Source organism: Crinia signifera, chromosome 2 (genome assembly GCF_055691185.1).
Source record: "Crinia signifera chromosome 2, ASM5569118v1, whole genome shotgun sequence".
In the NCBI taxonomy this organism is placed as follows: Eukaryota; Metazoa; Chordata; class Amphibia; order Anura; family Myobatrachidae; genus Crinia; species Crinia signifera.
In genome coordinates this window covers 390766516-390787195 of record NC_139218.1, presented here as the reverse complement: position 1 = coordinate 390787195, position 20680 = coordinate 390766516, and the positions used below count along the sequence as shown (strand labels likewise).

Sequence of the window (20680 nt, the reverse complement as noted above, 5' to 3'; positions counted from 1 at the left end):
CGGGTGACCGGGAAAATGTGCACTGTTGGGGGTCCTTGAAGACCGAGGTTAAGAACCGCTGCTCTAGACCATGTCATAATATTTGATCAAAAGAAACTTTGACAAAAGGATACTCAGGGTCAGATGTACTAAGCCTCAAAAGTGATAAAATGGAGAGTGATAAACCAGCAGCCAATCAGCTCCTACCTGCCATGTCACAGACTGTTTAAAAATGTCAGGCAGGAGCTGATTGGTTGGTTGTTTATCACTCTCCATTTTATCACTTTTGAAGCTTAGTGCATCTGGTCTATAGTGTTTTAGGTACTTATGTATTATCTGGGCTCCCATGTTAAATGCACCCCATTTTTTCATACCCCTACTATCCAACTACGCATGGAGTTGATTTTATATAGTGTGGCGAGCGCAGCGAGCCACCGTGCCCGAAGCGTGGCGAGTGTAGCGAGCCCTGCGAGGGGATGCGGTCTCATAGGAAAAACGGGAGCCCAGATAGTACATAAGTACCGTGTTTTATTACTTTATATAAAACCCATACAATCTAGAGGTTGTGGATCAGAGGGTCGACCCAAAAAGGTCGACATGGGGTAAATGTTAACACAAGCAAAAATAACGACATGAGTTTTTCGCGTTTTCTGAGCATTAGTGTACATGGATTGTAGTGTACAAAAAAAAGTACAACATTGTGAAAACTCACGCCGACCTCTGCTTGTGCCGACCTTTTGTACATGTCGACCATATGCTTCAGCCCTAATGACTGTCGACCTATTGTCTGGATCCTAACACAGCTGTTGCACGCCCCCCTGTGTCACCCCTGCACCCACTAGTCTCTGACATCTCTTCCCGTTCCTGAGAATGGTGGGCGGGGCTAGGCGGCACAGTAGGTCGCAGGGTGGTGACGTCACCGCATAGCGCACCCGTGCTGTGTGACAGATTCCGGCAGCCCTCTCCGGGTCAGTCACCCGTCCGCTGAGCCGGTCCCAGCATTCTCGGTGTTCCGCCAGGTACATCACATTGCCACTGCGTGTCTCCTGGGCCCGGCCGGAGGGTGTCGCCGCTGAGGGCGCAGTGTGGCCGACGCCATTTTGTTGGTGGGTTATTCTATGAGATAGACACGGGGGTGATTAGGTTTTCGGGCTGACAGTCGCACAGGTATCCCATACTTGCCTACCTGACCCTCTCCATGAGGGACACAATGCTCTGCTCCTGGGCTTCCCTGGTAATGTAGGATTGCCATCACCTGTGGTGACACCTTTCTTATCATTTACCTAGCTCCCCACAGGTGCCTGCAATCATACATTACCTGGGAAGTCCAGGAACAGAGCATTGTGTCCCTGAAGGAGAGGGTCAGGTAGGAAAGTATGGTATCCCTGTGAAATCCTGCCATCTATCCCTGCATGGGGCAGTATCCCCCCTGTCTGCTGGGTCCACAGTCCCCTGCCCCAGCCATTACACTCCCTCTGTGTATGGGACCAAAGTGCCTCTCTCTCAAACATTGTCTCCCAAATTAGGTTATATACTCACCTCTAAACACCTCTCAGGATTCACTCCTTTGGGGTGTTGGTATTCTGACTGCCCGTGCCGTCATCCATATGTATTCCTGTCACCACTGCCATGCTTACCACTGTGTATTCAGCCTGACCCTCCCTGTATGTACTCGAAGGGCGTTAGTCTATTAGCTCCGATGTCGCTTGGGGCCAATAAAAATTCCTGGACATCGCGGTCAATGACCAATGGTCAATTTTGAGGTATACAATTACCATTCGGTTTTATTGACCAAAAATAGACCTGTGATGGGTTGAAAACATGGGAGAATGGGGTAAGTCCCTGATTCCATGTGTTATCGCAGGTCGCATTGACTACGTATCGAGGACTATGAAGTGTGCGAAGCACAATACCCAATAACAGTGGGGGGTCGCCGGCATCAAGGCTGATCGGATAGACCACAGCCAACCTATTAGCATCAGTGAAGTTGGCAGATGACTACTTGGACCTGGCAGGTGCATCCACACTTGCCGATGGTGGCGGTGGTAGAACGGGGGGCCATGATGCATTGTGCAGCAATTTGCTCCCTTGTCTGTCCATGTAGAGATGATGGGGCGGGTCTTTATTGACCTTTAGAATCGCACATCGTTCGCCATTGGTCACACACACTGGGTGATATAATGAACAATATCGCTTAGAAGGGCCTAAATAAGAAATATCGTTCATTATATCGCCCAGTGTGTACGCACTTTAAACCGGCCCTCTGTTGTTACCTGTGAAGCCCCGTCCCCAGCTCTGATTGTCCTGGTAAGTAATGGAGTAGGCATGACCATCGCTGAGTGTAACCATCGATGGCCATGGGTAATACAGTGTATTCAGTGGTGAGACAATAACACCAAAACCAGTAATGTTTTGTACAGTTATTTATATCGCGCACACATTCTGCGGTGCGTTACAGATAATACATTAGCCACTCGCCTCAGTCCCTGGCCCACACACCCTTTGGCAGAAGCCAGCGGAACAACCAGTATGTTTTTGGAATATGGGAGGTTACCAGAAGAAACCAAAAACAAACCAAGGGAGAACATACAAACTCCACAAACATCACACCTTATAGGGATTTGAGGCAGTGACGCTAACCACTTCGCCAGCTGAGCTGCTGTATTTATGGTAATGGTATCTAGAAAATAACTAGAACATTCTGATATTGCTGAGCATGAGGCACTAGTTTCCTGTGCCTCAAAAGGCTAATTGTTGGTTCAGGCCACAATAGGTGTCGGGTGCACAGTAGTCGCTGATCTCTCTTCCCAGCCCAAATCTGACCTTACAAGGAATCATTGCATTGGGTAGAACTCTATTGCTGATGTCTCCAGGAATCGCAGCCATGCGAGAAGATGCCAGGCAGCCGGCGTACTCTTACGTAATAAAGCGCCGGCGCTGTGGTTGTGTCCATCTGCTATAGCAGCCGATAATGATGAATATTGCGTGTATTACCCATGCATTACTCTTTACAGACCGCATCCCTGGGTCATGCCTTCCTGCAAGGATCAGAGTCGTATTTCTGAGTTCCTACATCACTCGCTGATAATGAACAAGGACAGAATCATGGAGACAGGCCAGATACTGAATCTGACGTTGGAGATCATATTCCTGCTGACTGGAGAGGTGAGACTGGGATCCGGCACCCCTAGTGGAGGGTAATGCACTAACGCCTCTGTCAGGTGCTTCTCAACTCTGAACTTGGAGCTCGTTTATGTTGGGATGCGGTCATTTGGTCAACATGGTTCTAGGTCAAAAGGTCATTAGTTCGAAAGGTCATTAGTTTGACAGGTCGTTGGTTCGACAGGTCATTAGTTTGACATGGGGTTTTTCACTGTTTTTTGAGCCAACATGTTATAGGTGAAATTGCGTTACCGTGGAAACTATTTTTATGTGTTTTTTGTTTTTATTCTGAGATTCCAGCGTGATACTATTATGTAGATAGCGCATTGCGTGTTTTGCTGAGTGCACCGTATTGTAGGCATCCGGCTTGAGGTTGGATATGCTGGGAAGACAGGTGGTAGCATGTTTTTGCCTGCAACAACTCAGTAGGTCCCTGGTAAATGTCACTTTAAGACAAGCATGTCCAAACTATGGCCCTCCAGCTGTTTTGAAACTGCAAGTCCCATGATGCCTTGCACAGTTTTGCTATTAGGGAATGCTAAAGCTATGGCAAGGCATGCTGGGATGTGTAGTTTCACAACAGCTGGAGGGACACAGTTTGGACATGCCTGCTTTAAGACATAGGGGTAGCATAACCTGCTTCAGAATCACTGGGTTCTTCTGTCTTCTCATATTAGGTACCAGTGGTAGACAGCAATGAATCTAATCTAGTGACTCAGACCTCCATTATATAACCCCCAGTTTATTACTTAACTCCAGCTTTCGGTACATTAATATGGGATTTGCTGACAGGGCAGTCTAGATGTTCAGGAGTGCTCTTACTGACTGCTGTCACTGTGTACAGGATTTTGTGCTAACTAAGAAGCAGAGTGACCCAGCTGCAGGCATCAGTAATTCCTGTCTGTCAGACCAGAGTCCCATCACAGAGCCTCCATCTTACTCCCTGGCACATGAGGTAACTACAGACCAAGAGACCATGGAATTGGACAAGGAAGATCTCCATGCTGGGGAAAAGGTGGGTACAGCACCATCTGCTGCCATGGAAATGGAAAGTTAAAAAAAACTGAAATTATTCCTAATGTCTCGTTCCACTTTGTCAGGTCCCGGTGAGATGTGAGGATGTGGCGGTTTTCTTCTCCGTGGAGGAGTGGGAGTATCTGGAGGGACATAAGGAACATTACAAGGATGTGATTATGGCGAGCCACCAGCCTCCTGCTTCTGCCGGTACAGCATCTTTACATGGAGGCGGCCATTTTGTTGGCTGAGCCCCTATGCAAGAGATTGCAGCCAATCGCTTCATAGTGGACCAGACCAATAATAATTACATTATAGACTAGAATACCCTGCATTCTCATGAGTGGGGGTAATTGGGCCCTTGCCAGGGCCCTCAGTGGTGCGCGTTCTGCCCAAGAAGTCAACTACATCTATTACAATGGCTGTTTAGCACAGTAACCGATGAGCGTCTCTCGTTAGGTGTAATATATAGTATGTGGCTTCACGCTGCATTACACCAAAAGGTTGTGTGCACTTACTGCTTCTCCACATGTAAGTGTTATGTCTCTGCAGTGGCGTAACTAGGGTGTTGCGGCCTACACCCGGGTGTCACTCTTGGATGGGGTTACACCAAACAAAGGTGTAGTCTCACCCGCGCATCCACGGTCCGCACATCCCCGACGGCAAATGGCATATTTATCATACCTACTTAATCTAAATAGACATCAGTTTTCCCAGTTCTCATTGATTTCAATGGGACATGGCGGCCATTTTTAAGGAGTTTTTGTCTCCAATTCTGAAGGGGTTATATTTTGATACACAGATTAATATTAAGCTTAAATAGAAAAGCAGCAAATTCTCTGCCATGACAATATACACCCTCCACCTATTGCGCTGATACTAATTGCATATGTACTAACATGTGCGATTAATAATGCAAAGGGCAGCTACACCTCTGCAATGCGCTCAGGGGCCTGACGGGAGGAGGCCCAATGGGGGAGGGGGGGGGGTGACACCACGAGTCACTACAGCAGGTGACACGAACCCTAGTGACACCTCTGGTTCTCGGCAAGGCATGTTCTTCGTAAATGACCCCTCCGATGTGCGGGCGAGATATGCAATTTAATCTGACATTTGTGTAATACTCTCACTAGGCCGCGACGGTGTCAGCTCCGAGAGGACCACAGAGGAAGAAAGATCAATGGGATCTAGTCATCCTCAGGGACAAGATAATGGCAGCCAAGATCCCTTAGCAGGTCAGTGACGTACTCCCTATATACACACTCCATACATACTTCATTCTCACTCTACACATTACTACACACTCCATACGTACTTCATTCTCACTCTACACACTACTACACACTCCATACGTACTTCATTCTCACTCTACACACTTTACACCCTACTACACACTACTACACACTGCACACTCCATACGTACTTCATTCTCACTCTACACACTTTACACCCTACTACACCCTACTACACACTACTACACACTACACACTCCATACGTACTTCATTCTCACTCTACACACTTTACACCCTACTACACACTACTACACACTGCACACTCCATACGTACTTCATTCTCACTCTACACACTACTACACACTCCATACGTACTTCATTCTCACTCTACACACTTTACACCCTACTACACCCTACTACACACTACTACACACTGCACACTCCATACGTACTTCATTCTCACTCTACACACTTTACACCCTACTACACCCTACTACACACTACTACACACTACACACTCCATACGTACTTCATTCTCACTCTACACACTTTACACCCTACTACACACTACTACACACTGCACACTCCATACGTACTTCATTCTCACTCTACACACTACTACACCCTACTACACACTCCATACGTACTTCATTCTTGCTCTACACTCTACACACAGGCTAGGAACTTATGGCATTTTAGACACTTTGTAACTGAATTGGTTGTGACACTGAAACCAGCAGCTGAGTATTGCGCTATCTGTCTACAATGAGATGCCCATTCCCCGTAGGTGGGCGCAGCACTAGAGATCCCGCAGACCCCTGTGAGACCCCTCTGTACTCTCCGGGCTGTATATAGAATAACTATACCTACTGTAATGTAATGCTCTGTACCCATTCCCCGCAGGTGGGTGCAGCGCTAGAAATCCCGCAGACCCCTGTGAGACCCCTCTGTACTCTCCTGGCTGTATATAGAATAACTATACTTACTGTAATGTAATGCTCTGTACCCATTCCCCGCAGGTGGGCGCAGCGCTAGAAATCCCGCAGACCCCTGTGAGACCCCTCTGTACTCTCCGGGCTGTACATAGAATAACTATACCTACTGTAATGTAATGCTCTGTACCCATTCCGCGCAGGTGGGCGCAGCGCTAGAAATCCCGCAGACCCCTGTGAGACCCCTCTGTACTCTCCGGGCTGTATATAGAATACCTATACCTACTGTAATGTAATGCTCTGTACCCATTCCCCGCAGGTGGGCGCAGCGCTAGAAATCCCGCAGACCCCTGTGAGACCCCTCTGTACTCTCCGGGCTGTATATAGAATACCTATACCTACTGTAATGTAATGCTCTGTACCCATTCCCCGCAGGTGGGCGCAGCGCTAGAAATCCTGCAGACCCCTGTGAAACCCTTCTGTACTCTCCGGGCTGTACATAGAATAACTATACCTACTGTAATGTAATGCTCTGTACCCATTCCCTGCAGGTGGGCGCAGTGCTAGAAATCCCGCAGACCCCTGTGAGGCCCCTCTGTACTCTCCGGGCTGTACATAGAATAACTATACCTACTGTAATGTAATGCTCTGTACCCATTCCCTGCAGGTGGGCGCAGCGCTAGAAATCCCGCAGACCCCTGTGAGACCCCTCTGTACTCTCCGGGCTGTACATAGAATAACTATACCTACTGTAATGTAATGCTCTGTACCCATTCGCCGCAGGTGGGCGCAGCGCTAGAAATCCTGCTGACCCCTGTGAGACCCCTCTGTACTCTCCGGGCTGTACATAGAATAACTATACCTACTGTAATGTAATGCTCTGTACCCATTCCCCGCAGGTGGGCGCAGCGCTAGAAATCCCGCAGACCCCTGTGAGACCCCTCTGTACTCTCCGGGCTGTATATAGAATAACTATACCTACTGTAATGTAATGCTCTGTACCCATTCCCCGCAGGTAGGCGCAGCGCTAGAAATCCCGCAGACCCCTGTAAGACCCCTCTGTACTCTCCGGGCTGTACATAGAATAACTATACCTACTGTAATGTAATGCTCTGTACCCATTCCCCGCAGGTGGGCGCAGCGCTAGAAATCCTGCAGACCCCTGTAAAACCCCTCTGTACTCTCCGGGCTGTACATAGAATAACTATACCTACTGTAATGTAATGCTCTGTACCCATTCCCTGCAGGTGGGCGCAGTGCTAGAAATCCCGCAGACCCCTGTGAGACCCCTCTGTACTGTCCGGGCTGTATATAGAATAAATATACCTACTGTAATGTAATGCTCTGTACCCATTCCCCGCAGGTGGGCGCAGCGCTAGAAATCCCGCAGACCCCTGTGAGACCCCTCTGTACTCTCCGGGCTGTATATAGAATCACTATACCTAATATTATGCTCTGTACCCATTCCCCGCAGGTGGGCGCAGTGCTAGAAATCCCGCAGACCCCTCTGTACTCTGCAGGCTGTATATAGAATAACTATACCTACTGTAATGTAATGCTCTGTACCCATTCCCCGCAGGTGGGCGCAGCACTAGAAATCCCGCAGACCCCTGTGAGACCCCTCTGTACTCTCCGGGCTGTATATAGTATAATTATACCTACTGTAATGTAATGCTCTGTACCATTCCCTGCAGGTGGGCGCAGCGCTAGAAATCCAGCAGACCCCTGTGAGACCCCTCTGTACTCTCCGGGCTGTATATAGAATAACTATACCTACTGTAATGTAATGCTCTGTACCCATTCCCCGCAGGTGGGCGCAGCGCTAGAAATCCCGCAGACCCCTGTGAGACCCCTCTGTACTCTCCGGGCTGTATATAGAATAACTATACCTACTGTAATGTAATGCTCTGTTCCCATTCCCCGCAGGTGGGCGCAGCGCTAGAAATCCTGCAGACCCCTGTGAGACCCCTCTGTACTCTCCGGGCTGTACATAGAATAACTATACCTACTGTAATGTAATGCTCTGTACCCATTCCCCGCAGGTGGACGCAGCGCTAGAAATCCCGCAGACCCCTGTAAGACCCCTCTGTACTCTCCGGGCTGTGTATAGAATAACTATACCTACTGTAATGTAATGCTCTGTACCCATTCCCCGCAGGTGGACGCAGCGCTAGAAATCCCGCAGACCCCTGTAAGACCCCTCTGTACTCTCCGGGCTGTATATAGAATAACTATACCTACTGTAATGTAATGCTCTGTACCCATTCCCCGCAGGTGGGCGCAGTGCTAGAAATCCCGCAGACCCCTGTGAGACCCCTCTGTACTCTCCGGGCTGTATAGAGGAAGGGAACAGGACAGTGACACAGGAATATCAGGTAGAGGAACCTGCTCCGACCTCTCCTCCTTGTACATCCGCTTCTCACAGTGCAGGATATTGTGTTATTCCCATGTCCCCGCCCTGTGTGTGAGTCCTATAGTGATGTCCCGTGTAACGTGTGGGTGGGACACGTATGTGACACATGTCCTTGTATGACAGGCTGAGCCGGGACCCGTGATCTTTCACCAGCAGTGTAAGGAAGAGGCCGTTCCTGCTGAGATCAGCCCAGGTGAGAGAGACAGACGCTCTGGGGATACAATGTTGCTGTATGGGAGGGTAGCGGATGGGGTGTTACTTGTAATATTAAATCCATGTAGTTTGGCCAGAATCCCAATGCACTTGGTGGAGTTACAGTTGCTGACCTGGGAATCTGCCTTCCAGTTGACTATTTCCACAAGTAGGTGTCGGGCTGGGAGCTTGTAGGCCTCCGTTTCTCTCCTTTTCATGGAGACAGGACTGTTCTTCTTCCCCCTACACTATTATCTAATGATGTGTTGGGACCCTCAGCCCCCATCCCCAGATTGTGGAGTTTGTACCTTATACTGTCCGACCCTCTGACTTGCTCCTGGTACTGATGGACTGTGCGGGACCCTAATCCCGGCCTATTATATCCATTCTGAATCATGTTCGCTTGCCGTGACCGTTATCTCGTCTATGACTGTGATTCCCGTCTTGTCCTTATTGTCAGATGGCGCCCAATGAGGACACTTCTTGGTGCTGACACTTACAATGACATTGGTCAAGTCCATCATTCCCTTTGATTTCCCAGGTGAAAGCTGGGATCCTCAGTAACGGTTTACTGCAGATTGGGTGCACAATCAAGACTAGGCATTACTGCTGTCCTCACCAGTTTTCTTGTCACTAAAGCCGCTGACCTTGACAGGAAAATAGACCATCTGGAAGGGGTTATGGGGAGGGGGTTCTGACCTTGGATCTAGACTATTCTGCTGGTTGGGGGATCACTATAAATATGTTAAGGGACATCAGTGATCTTATAAAAGTCAGTTTCTTTGTCCAGTCCCCGCAGGTGGGTGCAGCGCTAGAAATCCCGCAGACCCCTGTGAGACCGCTCTGTACTCTCCGGGCTGTATATAGAATAACTATACCTACTGTAATGTAATGCTCTGTACCCATTCCCCGCAGGTGGGCGCAGCGCTAGAAATCCCGCAGACCCCTGTGAGACCCCTCTGTACTCTCCGGGCTGTATATAGAATAACTATACCTACTGTAATGTAATGCTCTGTACCCATTCCCCGCAGGTGGGCGCAGCGCTAGAAATCCCGCAGACCCCTGTGAGACCCCTCTGTACTCTCCGGGCTGTACATAGAATAACTATACCTACTGTAATGTAATGCTCTGTACCCATTCCCCGCAGGTGGGCGCAGCGCTAGAAATCCCGCGGACCCCTGTGAGACCCCTTTGTACTCTCCGGGCTGTATATAGAATAACTATACCTACTGTAATGTAATGCTCTGTACCCATTCCCTGCAGGTGGTCGCAGCGCTAGAAATCCCGCAGACCCCTGTGAGACCCCTCTGTACTCTCCGGGCTGTATATAGAATAACTATACCTACTGTAATGTAATGCTCTGTACCCATTCCCCGCAGGTGGGCGCAGAGCTAGAAATCCCGCAGACCCCTGTGAGACCCCTCTGTACTCTCCGGGCTGTACATAGAATAACTATACCTACTGTAATGTAATGCTCTGTACCCATTCCCCGCAGGTGGGCGCAGCGCTAGAAATCCCGCAGACCCCTGTGAGACCCCTCTGTACTCTCCGGGCTGTACATAGAATAACTATACCTACTGTAATGTAATGCTCTGTACCCATTACCTGCAGGTGGGCGCAGCGCTAGAAATCCCGCAGACCCCTCTGTACTCTCCGGGCTGTACATAGAATAACTATACCTACTGTAATGTAATGCTCTGTACCCATTCCCCGCAGGTGGGCGCAGCGCTAGAAATCCCGCAGACCCCTGTGAGACCCCTCTGTACTCTCCGGGCTGTATATAGAATAACTATACCTACTGTAATGTAATGCTCTATACCCATTCCCCGCAGGTGGGCGCAGTGCTAGAAATCCCGCAGACCCCTGTGAGACCCCTCTGTACTCTCCGGGCTGTATATAGAATAACTATACCTACCTACTGTAATGTAATGCTCTGTACCCATTCCCCGCAGGTGGGCGCAGCGCTAGAAATCCCGCAGACCCCTGTGAGACCCCTCTGTACTCTCCTGGCTGTATATAGAATAACTATACCTACTGTAATGTAATGCTCTGTACCCATTCCCCGCAGGTGGGTGCAGCGCTAGAAATCCCGCAGACCCCTGTGAGACCCCTCTGTACTCTCCGGGCTGTATATAGAATAACTATACCTACTGTAATGTAATGCTCTGTACCCATTCCCCGCAGGTGGGCGCAGCGCTAGAAATCCCGCAGACCCCTGTGAGACCCCTCTGTACTCTCCGGGCTGTACATAGAATAACTATACCTACTGTAATGTAATGCTCTGTACCCATTCCCCGCAGGTGGGCGCAGTGCTAGAAATCCCGCAGACCCCTGTGAGACCCCTCTGTACTCTCCGGACTGTATATAGAATAACTATACCTACTGTAATGTAATGCTCTGTACCCATTCCCTGCATATAGAATAACTATACCTACTGTAATGTAATGCTCTGTACCCATTCCCTGCAGGTGGGTGCAGCGCTAGAAATCCCGCAGACCCCTGTGAGACCCCTCTGTACTCTCCGGGCTGTATATAGAATAACTATACCTACTGTAATGTAATGCTCTGTACCCATTCCCCGCAGGTGGGCGCAGTGCTAGAAATCCCGCAGACCCCTGTGAGACCCCTCTGTACTCTCCGGGCTGTATATAGAATAACTATACCTACCTACTGTAATGTAATGCTCTGTACCCATTCCCCGCAGGTGGGCGCAGCGCTAGAAATCCCGCAGACCCCTGTGAGACCCCTCTGTACTCTCCGGGCTGTACATAGAATAACTATACCTACTGTAATGTAATGCTCTGTACCCATTCCCCGCAGGTGGACGCAGCGCTAGAAATCCCGCAGACCCCTGTGAGACTCCTCTGTACTCTCCGGGCTGTATAGAGGAAGAGAACAGGACAGTGACACAGGAATATCAGGTAGAGGAACCTGCTCTGACCTCTCCTCCTTGTACATCTGCCTCTTACAGTGCAGGATATTGTGTTATTCCCATGTCCCCGCCCTGTGTGTGAGTCCTATAGTGATGTCCCGTGTAACGTGTGGGTGGGACACATATGTGACACATGTCCTTGTATGACAGGCTGAGCCGGGAGCCGTGATCTATCACCAGCAGTGTAAGGAAGAGGCCGTTCCTGCTGAGATCAGCCCAGGTGAGAGACGCATACGCTCTGGGGATACAGTGTTGCTGTATGGGAGGGTAGCGGATGGGGTGTTACTCACTAGTAATATTAAGTCCATGTAGTTTGGCCGGAATCCCAATACACTTGGTGGAGTTACCGTTGCTGACCTGGGAATCTGCCTTCCAGTTGACTATTTCCACAAGTAGGTGTCGGGCTGGGAGCTTGTAGGCCTCCGTTTCTCTCCTTTTCATGGACACAGGACTGTTCTTCTTCCCCCCCCTACACTTTTATCTAATGATGTGTTGGGACCCTCAGCCCCCATCCCCAGATTGTGGAGTTTGTACCTTATACTGTCCGACCCTCTGACTTGCTCCTGGTACTGATGGACTGCGCGGGACCCTAATCCCGGCCTATTATATCCATTCTGAATCATGTTCGCTTGCCGTGACCGTTATCTCGTCTATGACTGTGATTCCCGTCTTGTCCTTATTGTCAGATGGCGCCCAATGAGGACACTTCTTGGTGCTGACACTTGTAGGTTCTGGTCAAGTCCATCATTCCCTTTGGGTTCCCAGGTGAAAGCTGGGAGCCCCAGTAACGGTTTACTGCAGATTGGGTGCACAATCAAGACTAGGCCTTACTGCTGTCCTCACCAGTTTTCTTGTCACCAAAGCCACTGATCGTGGCAGGAAAATAGACCATCTGGAAGGGGTTACGGGGAGGGGGTTCTGACCTTGGATCTAGACTATTCTGCTGGTTGGGGGATCACTATAAATATGTTAAGGGACATCAGTGATCTTATATAAGTCAGTTTCTTTGTCCAGTCCCCACAGGTGGCTGCAGCGCTAGAATTCCCGCAGACCTCTGTGAGACCCCTCTGTACTCTCCGGGCTGTACATAGAATAACTATACCTACTGTAATGTAATGCTCTGTACCCATTCCCTGCAGGTGGGCGCAGCGCTAGAAATCCCGCAGACCCCTGTGAGACCCCTCTGTACTCTCCGGGCTGTACATAAAATAACTATACCTACTGTAATGTAATGCTCTGTACCCATTCCCTGCAGGTGGGCGCAGCGCTAGAAATCCCGCAGACCCCTGTGAGACCCCTCTGTACTCTCCGGGCTGTATATAGAATAACTAGACCTACTGTAATGTAATGCTCTTTACCCATTCCCCGCAGGTGGGCGCAGCGTTAGAAATCCCGCAGACCCCTGTGAGACCCCTCTCTACTCTCCGGGCTGTATATAGAATAACTATACCTACTGTAATGTAATGCTCTGTACCCATTCCCCGCAGGTGGGCGCAGCGCTAGAAATCCTGCAGACCCCTGTGAGACCCCTCTGTACTCTCAGGGCTGTACATAGAATAACTATACCTACTGTAATGTAATGCTCTGTACCCATTCCCTGCAGGTGGGCGCAGTGCTAGAAATCCCGCAGACCCCTGTGAGACCCCTCTGTACTCTCCGGGCTGTACATAGAATAACTATACCTACTGTAATGTAATGCTCTGTACCCATTCCCCGCAGGTGGGCGCAGCTCTAGAAATCCCGCAGACCCCTGTGAGACCCCTCTGTACTCTCCGGGCTGTACATAGAATAACTATACTTACTGTAATGTAATGCTCTGTACCCATTCCCCGCAGGTGGGCGCAGCGCTAGAAATCCCGCAGACCCCTGTGAGACCCCTCTGTACTCTCCGGGCTGTATATAGAATAACTATACCTACTGTAATGTAATGCTCTGTACCCATTCCCCGCAGGTGGGCGCAGCGCTAGAAATCCCGCAGACCCCTGTGAGACCCCTCTGTACTCTCCGGGCTGTATATAGAATAACTATACCTACTGTAATGTAATGCTCTGTACCCATTCCCCGCAGGTGGGCGCAGCGCTAGAAATCCCGCAGACCCCTGTGAGACCCCTCTGTACTCTCCGGGCTGTATAGAGGAAGAGAACAGGACAGTGACACAGGAATATCAGGTAGAGGAACCTGCTCCGACCTCTCCTCCTTGTACATCCGCTTCTCACAGTGCAGGATATTGTGTTATTCCCATGTCCCCGCCCTGTGTGTGAGTCCTATAGTGATGTCCCGTGTAACGTGTGGGTGGGACACATATGTGACACATGTCCTTGTATGACAGGCTGAGCCGGGAGCCGTGATCTATCACCAGCAGTGTAAGGAAGAGGCCGTTCCTGCTGAGATCAGCCCAGGTGAGACTCCATATGGTATTTAATTCGGCGAGAGAGATGCGATATGCTGATCTGAGATGCCACATTTTGGCAGCCACGTCACCTAAGGGTGGCAGGAAAGCTTGATATGCCGGCAATACCATGTACAGATTTGCCCTCATGTCCCTATCTTATTTGCGCTGTTTGGGGTGAAACGTCTGGTGTGAAATTTTTCAGACTGGTAAAGTGATAATACACCAGCCAATCAGCTGTGTTCGAAAAATGACAGTTAGGAGTTCATTAGCTGGTGCCTTATCACCTTCCACGTTATCACTTTGCCAGACTTAATACATCTGCCCCAGTATCACTTATAGGATGAGAGATTCAGAAAGTGAGAGATTTGGTAAGAAATCTCCAGTTTTTTTTAAAGCGGCAATCATTTACACTGCGAAATCACACTGGTTTTGCAGTGTAAATGATTGTCGCTTCCCAAATCTCTCACTTTCTGAATCTCTCATCCTATTAAATTTCACCCATTACTAGGCGCTGAGGGTTACTTTTGTTGCAACGGATTTGGTATAAAGTCGCAGATTAAGCGCAGTGCGGTACAAGGTTCGGTGCCGCGCTATTGGTCCTTCATCATCCTTTGTATTGTTACCCAGGTTAGTGTCTGAGAAGCAGACAATGGGGGTTATTCAGATATGGTTGGAGATGTGGTGGTTTGCGCAAATTACTGGGTCCTGCAACATGAAATGCAGTCCGGTATTTGACGGTCAGCGATTGACAGTCTGATGCCGTTTGGGGCGTCTGCGTTCTCTTGTTTTTCCAAATGGAGGCCTGTGCCACCGTTTAGTGGGCAGGAAGATGCTGGGAATCACAATTGTTCTGACATTTCCTGTATTCTGCCATGGCTGTTTTTAAGCCACCTGACTGTATCGCAGTGGTCCGATGCTGCGTCCTAGAATGTAGCCTCAGCCGGAGGTAACAAACGCTTCCTGCTGCATCACCATACAGCGCCATCACTGCTGCCTCCAAGGAAGGATAGCGGCTACAACTTCATCTGAATTAGGCCCAATGTGCTTCTGCATTACTCACATTTATAGCTCAGTATGCATGTGATGCATCAGAGAACCCCTGGAACCGGGCTAGATATCGTCCTTGCCACTAGCAACACTTAGTTGGGTATTCAATGCAGGGTCACGAATGTTGGGCCGGCCCTACAGCCGTGACCCTGTCCTGTTCTCGGCCGGCTCGACTGTGATTTTGCAGGCAGGATTCAATGTTCCGCCTGCCAAGTGCCGAGAAGGGGGCATTGCCGCGAGAAGCGGGCAGAAATCGGCAAGCTGCGGCCTGGAGCTCATCAATTCCCGGACGTTCTCGGCAGAACGAGCCCGACTGCTTGTGAAGTCGGCCACGTTCTCTCGAGATCCCCTGTTCAATGCTGTCGGGGAAGACCGCATTGAATAGGGCCCAGCGGCAATTTCCTCCATCAGGAATGGTTGCAGGAGATTGAATATCCCCCTTGGAATTCATCAGTGGATGGCTGCACCCAGGTCTCAGGCCCTGTAGCAATGAATAGCGAGGATCCTGTTCTGGGCAGACAGCGATACAGAAGTCTCGGGCAGAGGTCAGCATCAAGGCAAGAAAGATCAGCAGATGTTCTGCAAGCACCTATAGTGTGCAGGGAGCCAATCGGAAGTGTCCTTGTATTTACTTTACCAACAATGTGTTTCTTTCAGGTTTGTCGGCCGGCTGGAAAGTCCAAGGAGATTCCCCTCCCTCGCTTCTTCCTGTCCAACTTCATCAAATGAATGCCCCTACTCCAGATTTCCCTCCAGGGATTATTCTAAGTGAAAGCTCCGCCAAGGGCAGCTCGAGTAAAGATCATGTGGTTCTGGAAAAGAATTTGTCCCTAAAAAGGCCGATACATTTCACGGACCCGTTTAAGAAACAATGCAAAGTTGGTCATTCGTCAGTTAGTGGTATTAGCCACGGCGATGGCAACCAGACCAAGGAGGAGACCTCGGGGAGGGTGGTCTATAAGTGCAGACAGTGCAAAAGGACCTACTCTAGCCAGACAGATCTGGCCGCTCACCAGAGGACGCACTGTTCTGAAGGACGGTTCCTCTGCGGCGAGTGTCCGCTGAGTTTCACAGACCACTCCATCCTGGAAGCACATCAGTGGAATTTCCATAGACGGGAACTTGGGGCGATTACTGCCCCGCAGAGACCTCCCCCGGAAGACAGACCGTTTTCTTGTTCCGAGTGTGGGAGATCTTTCACCAAGAAGTCAACGCTCGTCAAACATCAGAGGATTCACACGGGAGCATTCGCCTGCCCCGACTGCGGGAAGTGCCTGTCGGATAAAACCGGCCTCATATTACACCGGAGAACTCACACTGGGGAGAAGCCCTTCGCCTGCTCCGAATGCGGGCGGCGGTTTACCCAGATGTGCCACCTAGTCACCCATCAGAGCGTGCACACCAGAGAGAAGCCCTTTGCCTGTGCAGAGTGCGGCAAATGTTTTTCCATCAGATCCGTCCTTGCCGCTCACCAGGCCATCCACGCCCGGCAAAATACGTTCCGCTGCCTCGAGTGTGGAAAGTCGTTTACACAGAAAGCCGCCCTCGCTACACACTGGAGGGTCCACTCAAAGGAGCCTGGTTCCGCAACATGATGGTGGAGCAAAGACTATGGCTCTGGTGGGGCCGTTAGGTGGGACGCTTGGACACTGTTGTCGTATGTACACAAAAATATATAAAACAAATTGAGCTTAACGGTCACAAAAACAGCTCTGGTAATAAAAAATAAATGAAGTCTCTGTGACACTCACACTCGGTCTTATTTGTTATTTCATATTAGTAGGTTATTATTGTTTAGGGCTTTAGGCCAATGTCCCCATCTCCTGAAATCTCCCAAATCACTAGAATGATTGTGCATAAAGGGCTCAGCACTCCCCTTAGAACATCTATATCTCCTATATATTTGGCTACATCTGTCACTCAAAGTGGGTGTCTGTGTCTATAACGCTCTGTTCCTGGACTTTCCTCTTAATGTGTGATTGCCTTCATCTGTGCTGAACACCTTTCTGAGAAATTAACCTGTTTAAAACAGGTGATGGCAATCATACATTAAGGAAGTCTAGAAACAGAGCATTGTGTCCCTCCTGGAGAGGGTCATGTTGGGAGGTATGTGACAGAGAACCTTACCAGTGAGCCCACAGACAGTGCCAGACACCCACTGCCTTCCCATGTTGGCCAGCACTGCTACTCCACAGCCACCAGGTGAGCGCCCCCCTCCCGCGATTTGCAGCAAAACCCCCCCCCCGCGCGCCCCCCCCCTCCCGCGATTCGCGGCAAAAACACCCACTCCCCCGTGACCCCCCCTACCGCGATTTGCAGCAAAAACACCCCCGCGACCCCCCCTCCCGCGATTCGCTGCAAAAAGAACCCCCCCACGACCCCTCCCGCAATTCGCGGCATAACCACCACCCCGCGACCCCCCCCCCTCCCGCGAATCGCGGCAAACCCTCCCCCGTGACCCCCCCCCCCCCCGATTCGCGGAAAAAACACCCCCCCCCCCGCGACCTCCCTCCCGCGATTCGCGGCAAAAAGAACCCCCCGCGACCCCCCTTGCACGATTGGCGGCACCCCCCCTGCGACCCCCCTCCCGCGATTCGCGGCACCCCCCCCCCCCCCGCAATTCGCAGCAGCCCCAGGATTAAATGGCACATGCAAAACACTGACATGGCTATGGTCGACAATGAAAAAGGTTGACATGAGTTTTTGAAGATTTATTTTTTATTTTTTCATATTTATTGTCATGTGTCGACATGGACACCAATGAAGTGGCACACTTATGTCAACATTTACATGTGTTGACCTTTCTGTGTTGATTTTTTCTTGTGGCGATTCGCGTCACACCCCCCCGCAACCCCCCCTCCCACGATTCGCGGCACCCCCCGTGACCCCCCACCTCCCGCAATTCGCGGCAACCCCCCACCGGAACCCCTGTGAACCCCGCCCTCCCGCGATTCGCGGCACCCACCCCCGCGACCCCCCCACCCGCAATTCGCGGCACCCCCCCGTGATTCGCGGCAGCTCCAGAATTAAATTGCACATGGAAAACACTGACATGGCTATGGTCGACAATGAAAAAGGTTGACATGAGTTTTTGAAGTTTTTTTTTTCATTTTTTGAATGTTTTCATATTCATTCTCATGTGTCGACATGGACACCAATGAAGTGCCACACTTATGTCAACATTTACATGTGTTGACCTTTCTGTGTTGATTTTTTCTTGTGGCGATTCGCGTCACACCCCCCCACCCCCCCCCCGCAACCCCCACTCCCACGATTCACGGCACACACACACCCCCCCGCGATTCTCGGCACCCCACCCCGTGACCCCCCCTCCCGTGATTCACGGCACACCCCCCGCGACCCCCCCTACCATGATTCGCCGCAACCCCCGCCCCCGTAACCCCCCTCCCGCGATTTGCGGCAACCCACCCCGCGACCCCCCTCCCGCGATTCTCTGCAATCCCTTCCCTCCCGCGATTCGCAGCATCCACCCCCCCACAACCCCCCCTCCTGTAATTCGCGGCACCCCCCGCGACCCCCCCTCCTGCAATTCGCGGCACCCTCCGCGACCCCCCCTCCCGCGATTCGTGGACACCTAAGTTGCAATACAGGGCATCTTTCATACAATTCTAACCATATTTCTCATATACAAACGTTCACAAATTAAGGGGGCGCAGCCCCTTACGACGGTGTGAAGAGCGCCCGTAGGGCGCGATGAATCACCTAGTATACAGTATAAAAGGCTAACTACTCCTCACCTAATAATGGAGTTTTTGTTCATGAATTGATCAATGTATTTAAGCTTCCAGCCCAACCTGGGATCTGCCATCACATCTCTTACTGCAATGTTGCCCTCAGCTTAATTTTTGGTAATCCCACGTTCTTTCCCTTGCCCCTACCCTACCCTCACATTTTTCTGTTGGGTTACTGTCATTTTATGTCTGCTACATTTCATGACGATTATTCTATTGTATTTGGGAGTTTTTGGCCATGTGCCTAGATGCCTTAAGAGGTATATCAGACTATTTCTTATTGTATATTGTATTTATACTCTCATGTTTGAGCTTTATATGCCCCTCCCCCAGCTAGTGTGTACAGGCTTTAGTCACCTGATGCTCTCTGTACTTGGCTAAGAAACGCAACAGGACTTTAAAAAAACAAAAACCACTTAACCCAAATATACACATATAGGATTCCACCGCACTCGTAATGCCTGGGAATGCATTGATCAAGCCATGAACCAAGCCCTATTATTTCTGCATTAAGGTTATGGAGCTTACTATGGGGAGTGCTGAGCCGCCTTCTCCTCCTTCTTCTTCTCCTTCTTCTCCTTCTTCTCCTTCTTCTCCTTCTTCTCCTTCTCCTCCTTTTTCTCCTTCTTCTCCTTCGCAATGTGGTCACAGGAAATATAGATAGATACATACATACATACATACATACATTTGGGAATTTCTATTAAATTGGAATTAAATTCTTCATTATTTTCAGCAACTTCATTGTCATCATTATCATCATAATTTTCTTAATCATCTTCATCATTATCATAATAATAATTGTATTTTTATCACACTCTTTCTCCAATAGGACTCAATGCGCTTAACTGATAGAATGAATGTAATACAGTACAGGAACAATGAAGTGCAGAAAAGCTTTTCATAAACAATACTTAAGGGAATTATGGAAATGCTTGTGTAAACAGGAAAGTCTTGAGTCAGTTTTTGACAGATTCTAGAGTGGCGGTCTCTCGATCTGTGAGGAGAAGTGAGTACAATAGAATTCGAACCGCATGGCTAAAAGCTCAACCCCCACACGAATTACTGAAGATCCTATGTACTGCTAAACGTCCTTCATCTACAGGTCGTAGTAATCGGGTGGGACAGTATGGTCTCTTTATGTTCTTATTATTTATCTTTATATTATTGCTTTTGCTTATTATAATTATTAATCAGTACTTGTATATTATCACGGCGCCGCCGATTTCCATCGCAGGGCATTGTACAACCACAAAATCGCATGCCATGCCATATGATCGGATGAGATGCGATTATACCCAATTTTAAATTGTACAGGCACCCAGACCCGATTTTACATTGTACACCCACCCTGATGGGTAATGACTATGTTAAATGGCCCCCCATTGTTAACGCCACCCCACTATCAACGCCAACCCGAAGCGTGGCGAGCGCAGCGGTACGCGTCCTCCGACCTTTTCATACCCCCACTATCCATGTCAGCGTAGAGTTGATTTTAGATAATGTGGCGAGGTGCAGTGAGCCACCGAGCCCGAAGCGTGGCGAGCGCACGCGTAATACTTGTGAAGTAATGCGCGTCCCCTCGCGGGGCTCGATGCGCTCGCCACACTATATAAAATCAACTCCACACCG

The 20680-nt window shown here is 49.8% G+C and overlaps 1 protein-coding gene across 1 annotated transcript; it reads left to right on the top strand.

The window, feature by feature from the left end:
- Nucleotides 1-861: 861 nt before the first annotated feature.
- Nucleotides 862-17048, top strand: LOC146058209 (uncharacterized). The gene is made up of 12 exons (XM_083170335.1): nt 862-1085; nt 2994-3144; nt 3986-4156; nt 4242-4365; nt 5289-5390; nt 8595-8695; nt 8857-8926; nt 11746-11846; nt 12008-12077; nt 13925-14025; nt 14187-14256; nt 15954-17048. The coding sequence occupies exons 2-12, from the start codon at nt 3010-3012 to the stop codon at nt 16889-16891; spliced, it is 1983 nt and encodes a 660-aa protein (XP_083026461.1). The 5' UTR covers nt 862-1085; nt 2994-3009; the 3' UTR covers nt 16892-17048.
- The last annotated feature ends 3632 nt before the right edge of the window (nt 17049-20680 follow it).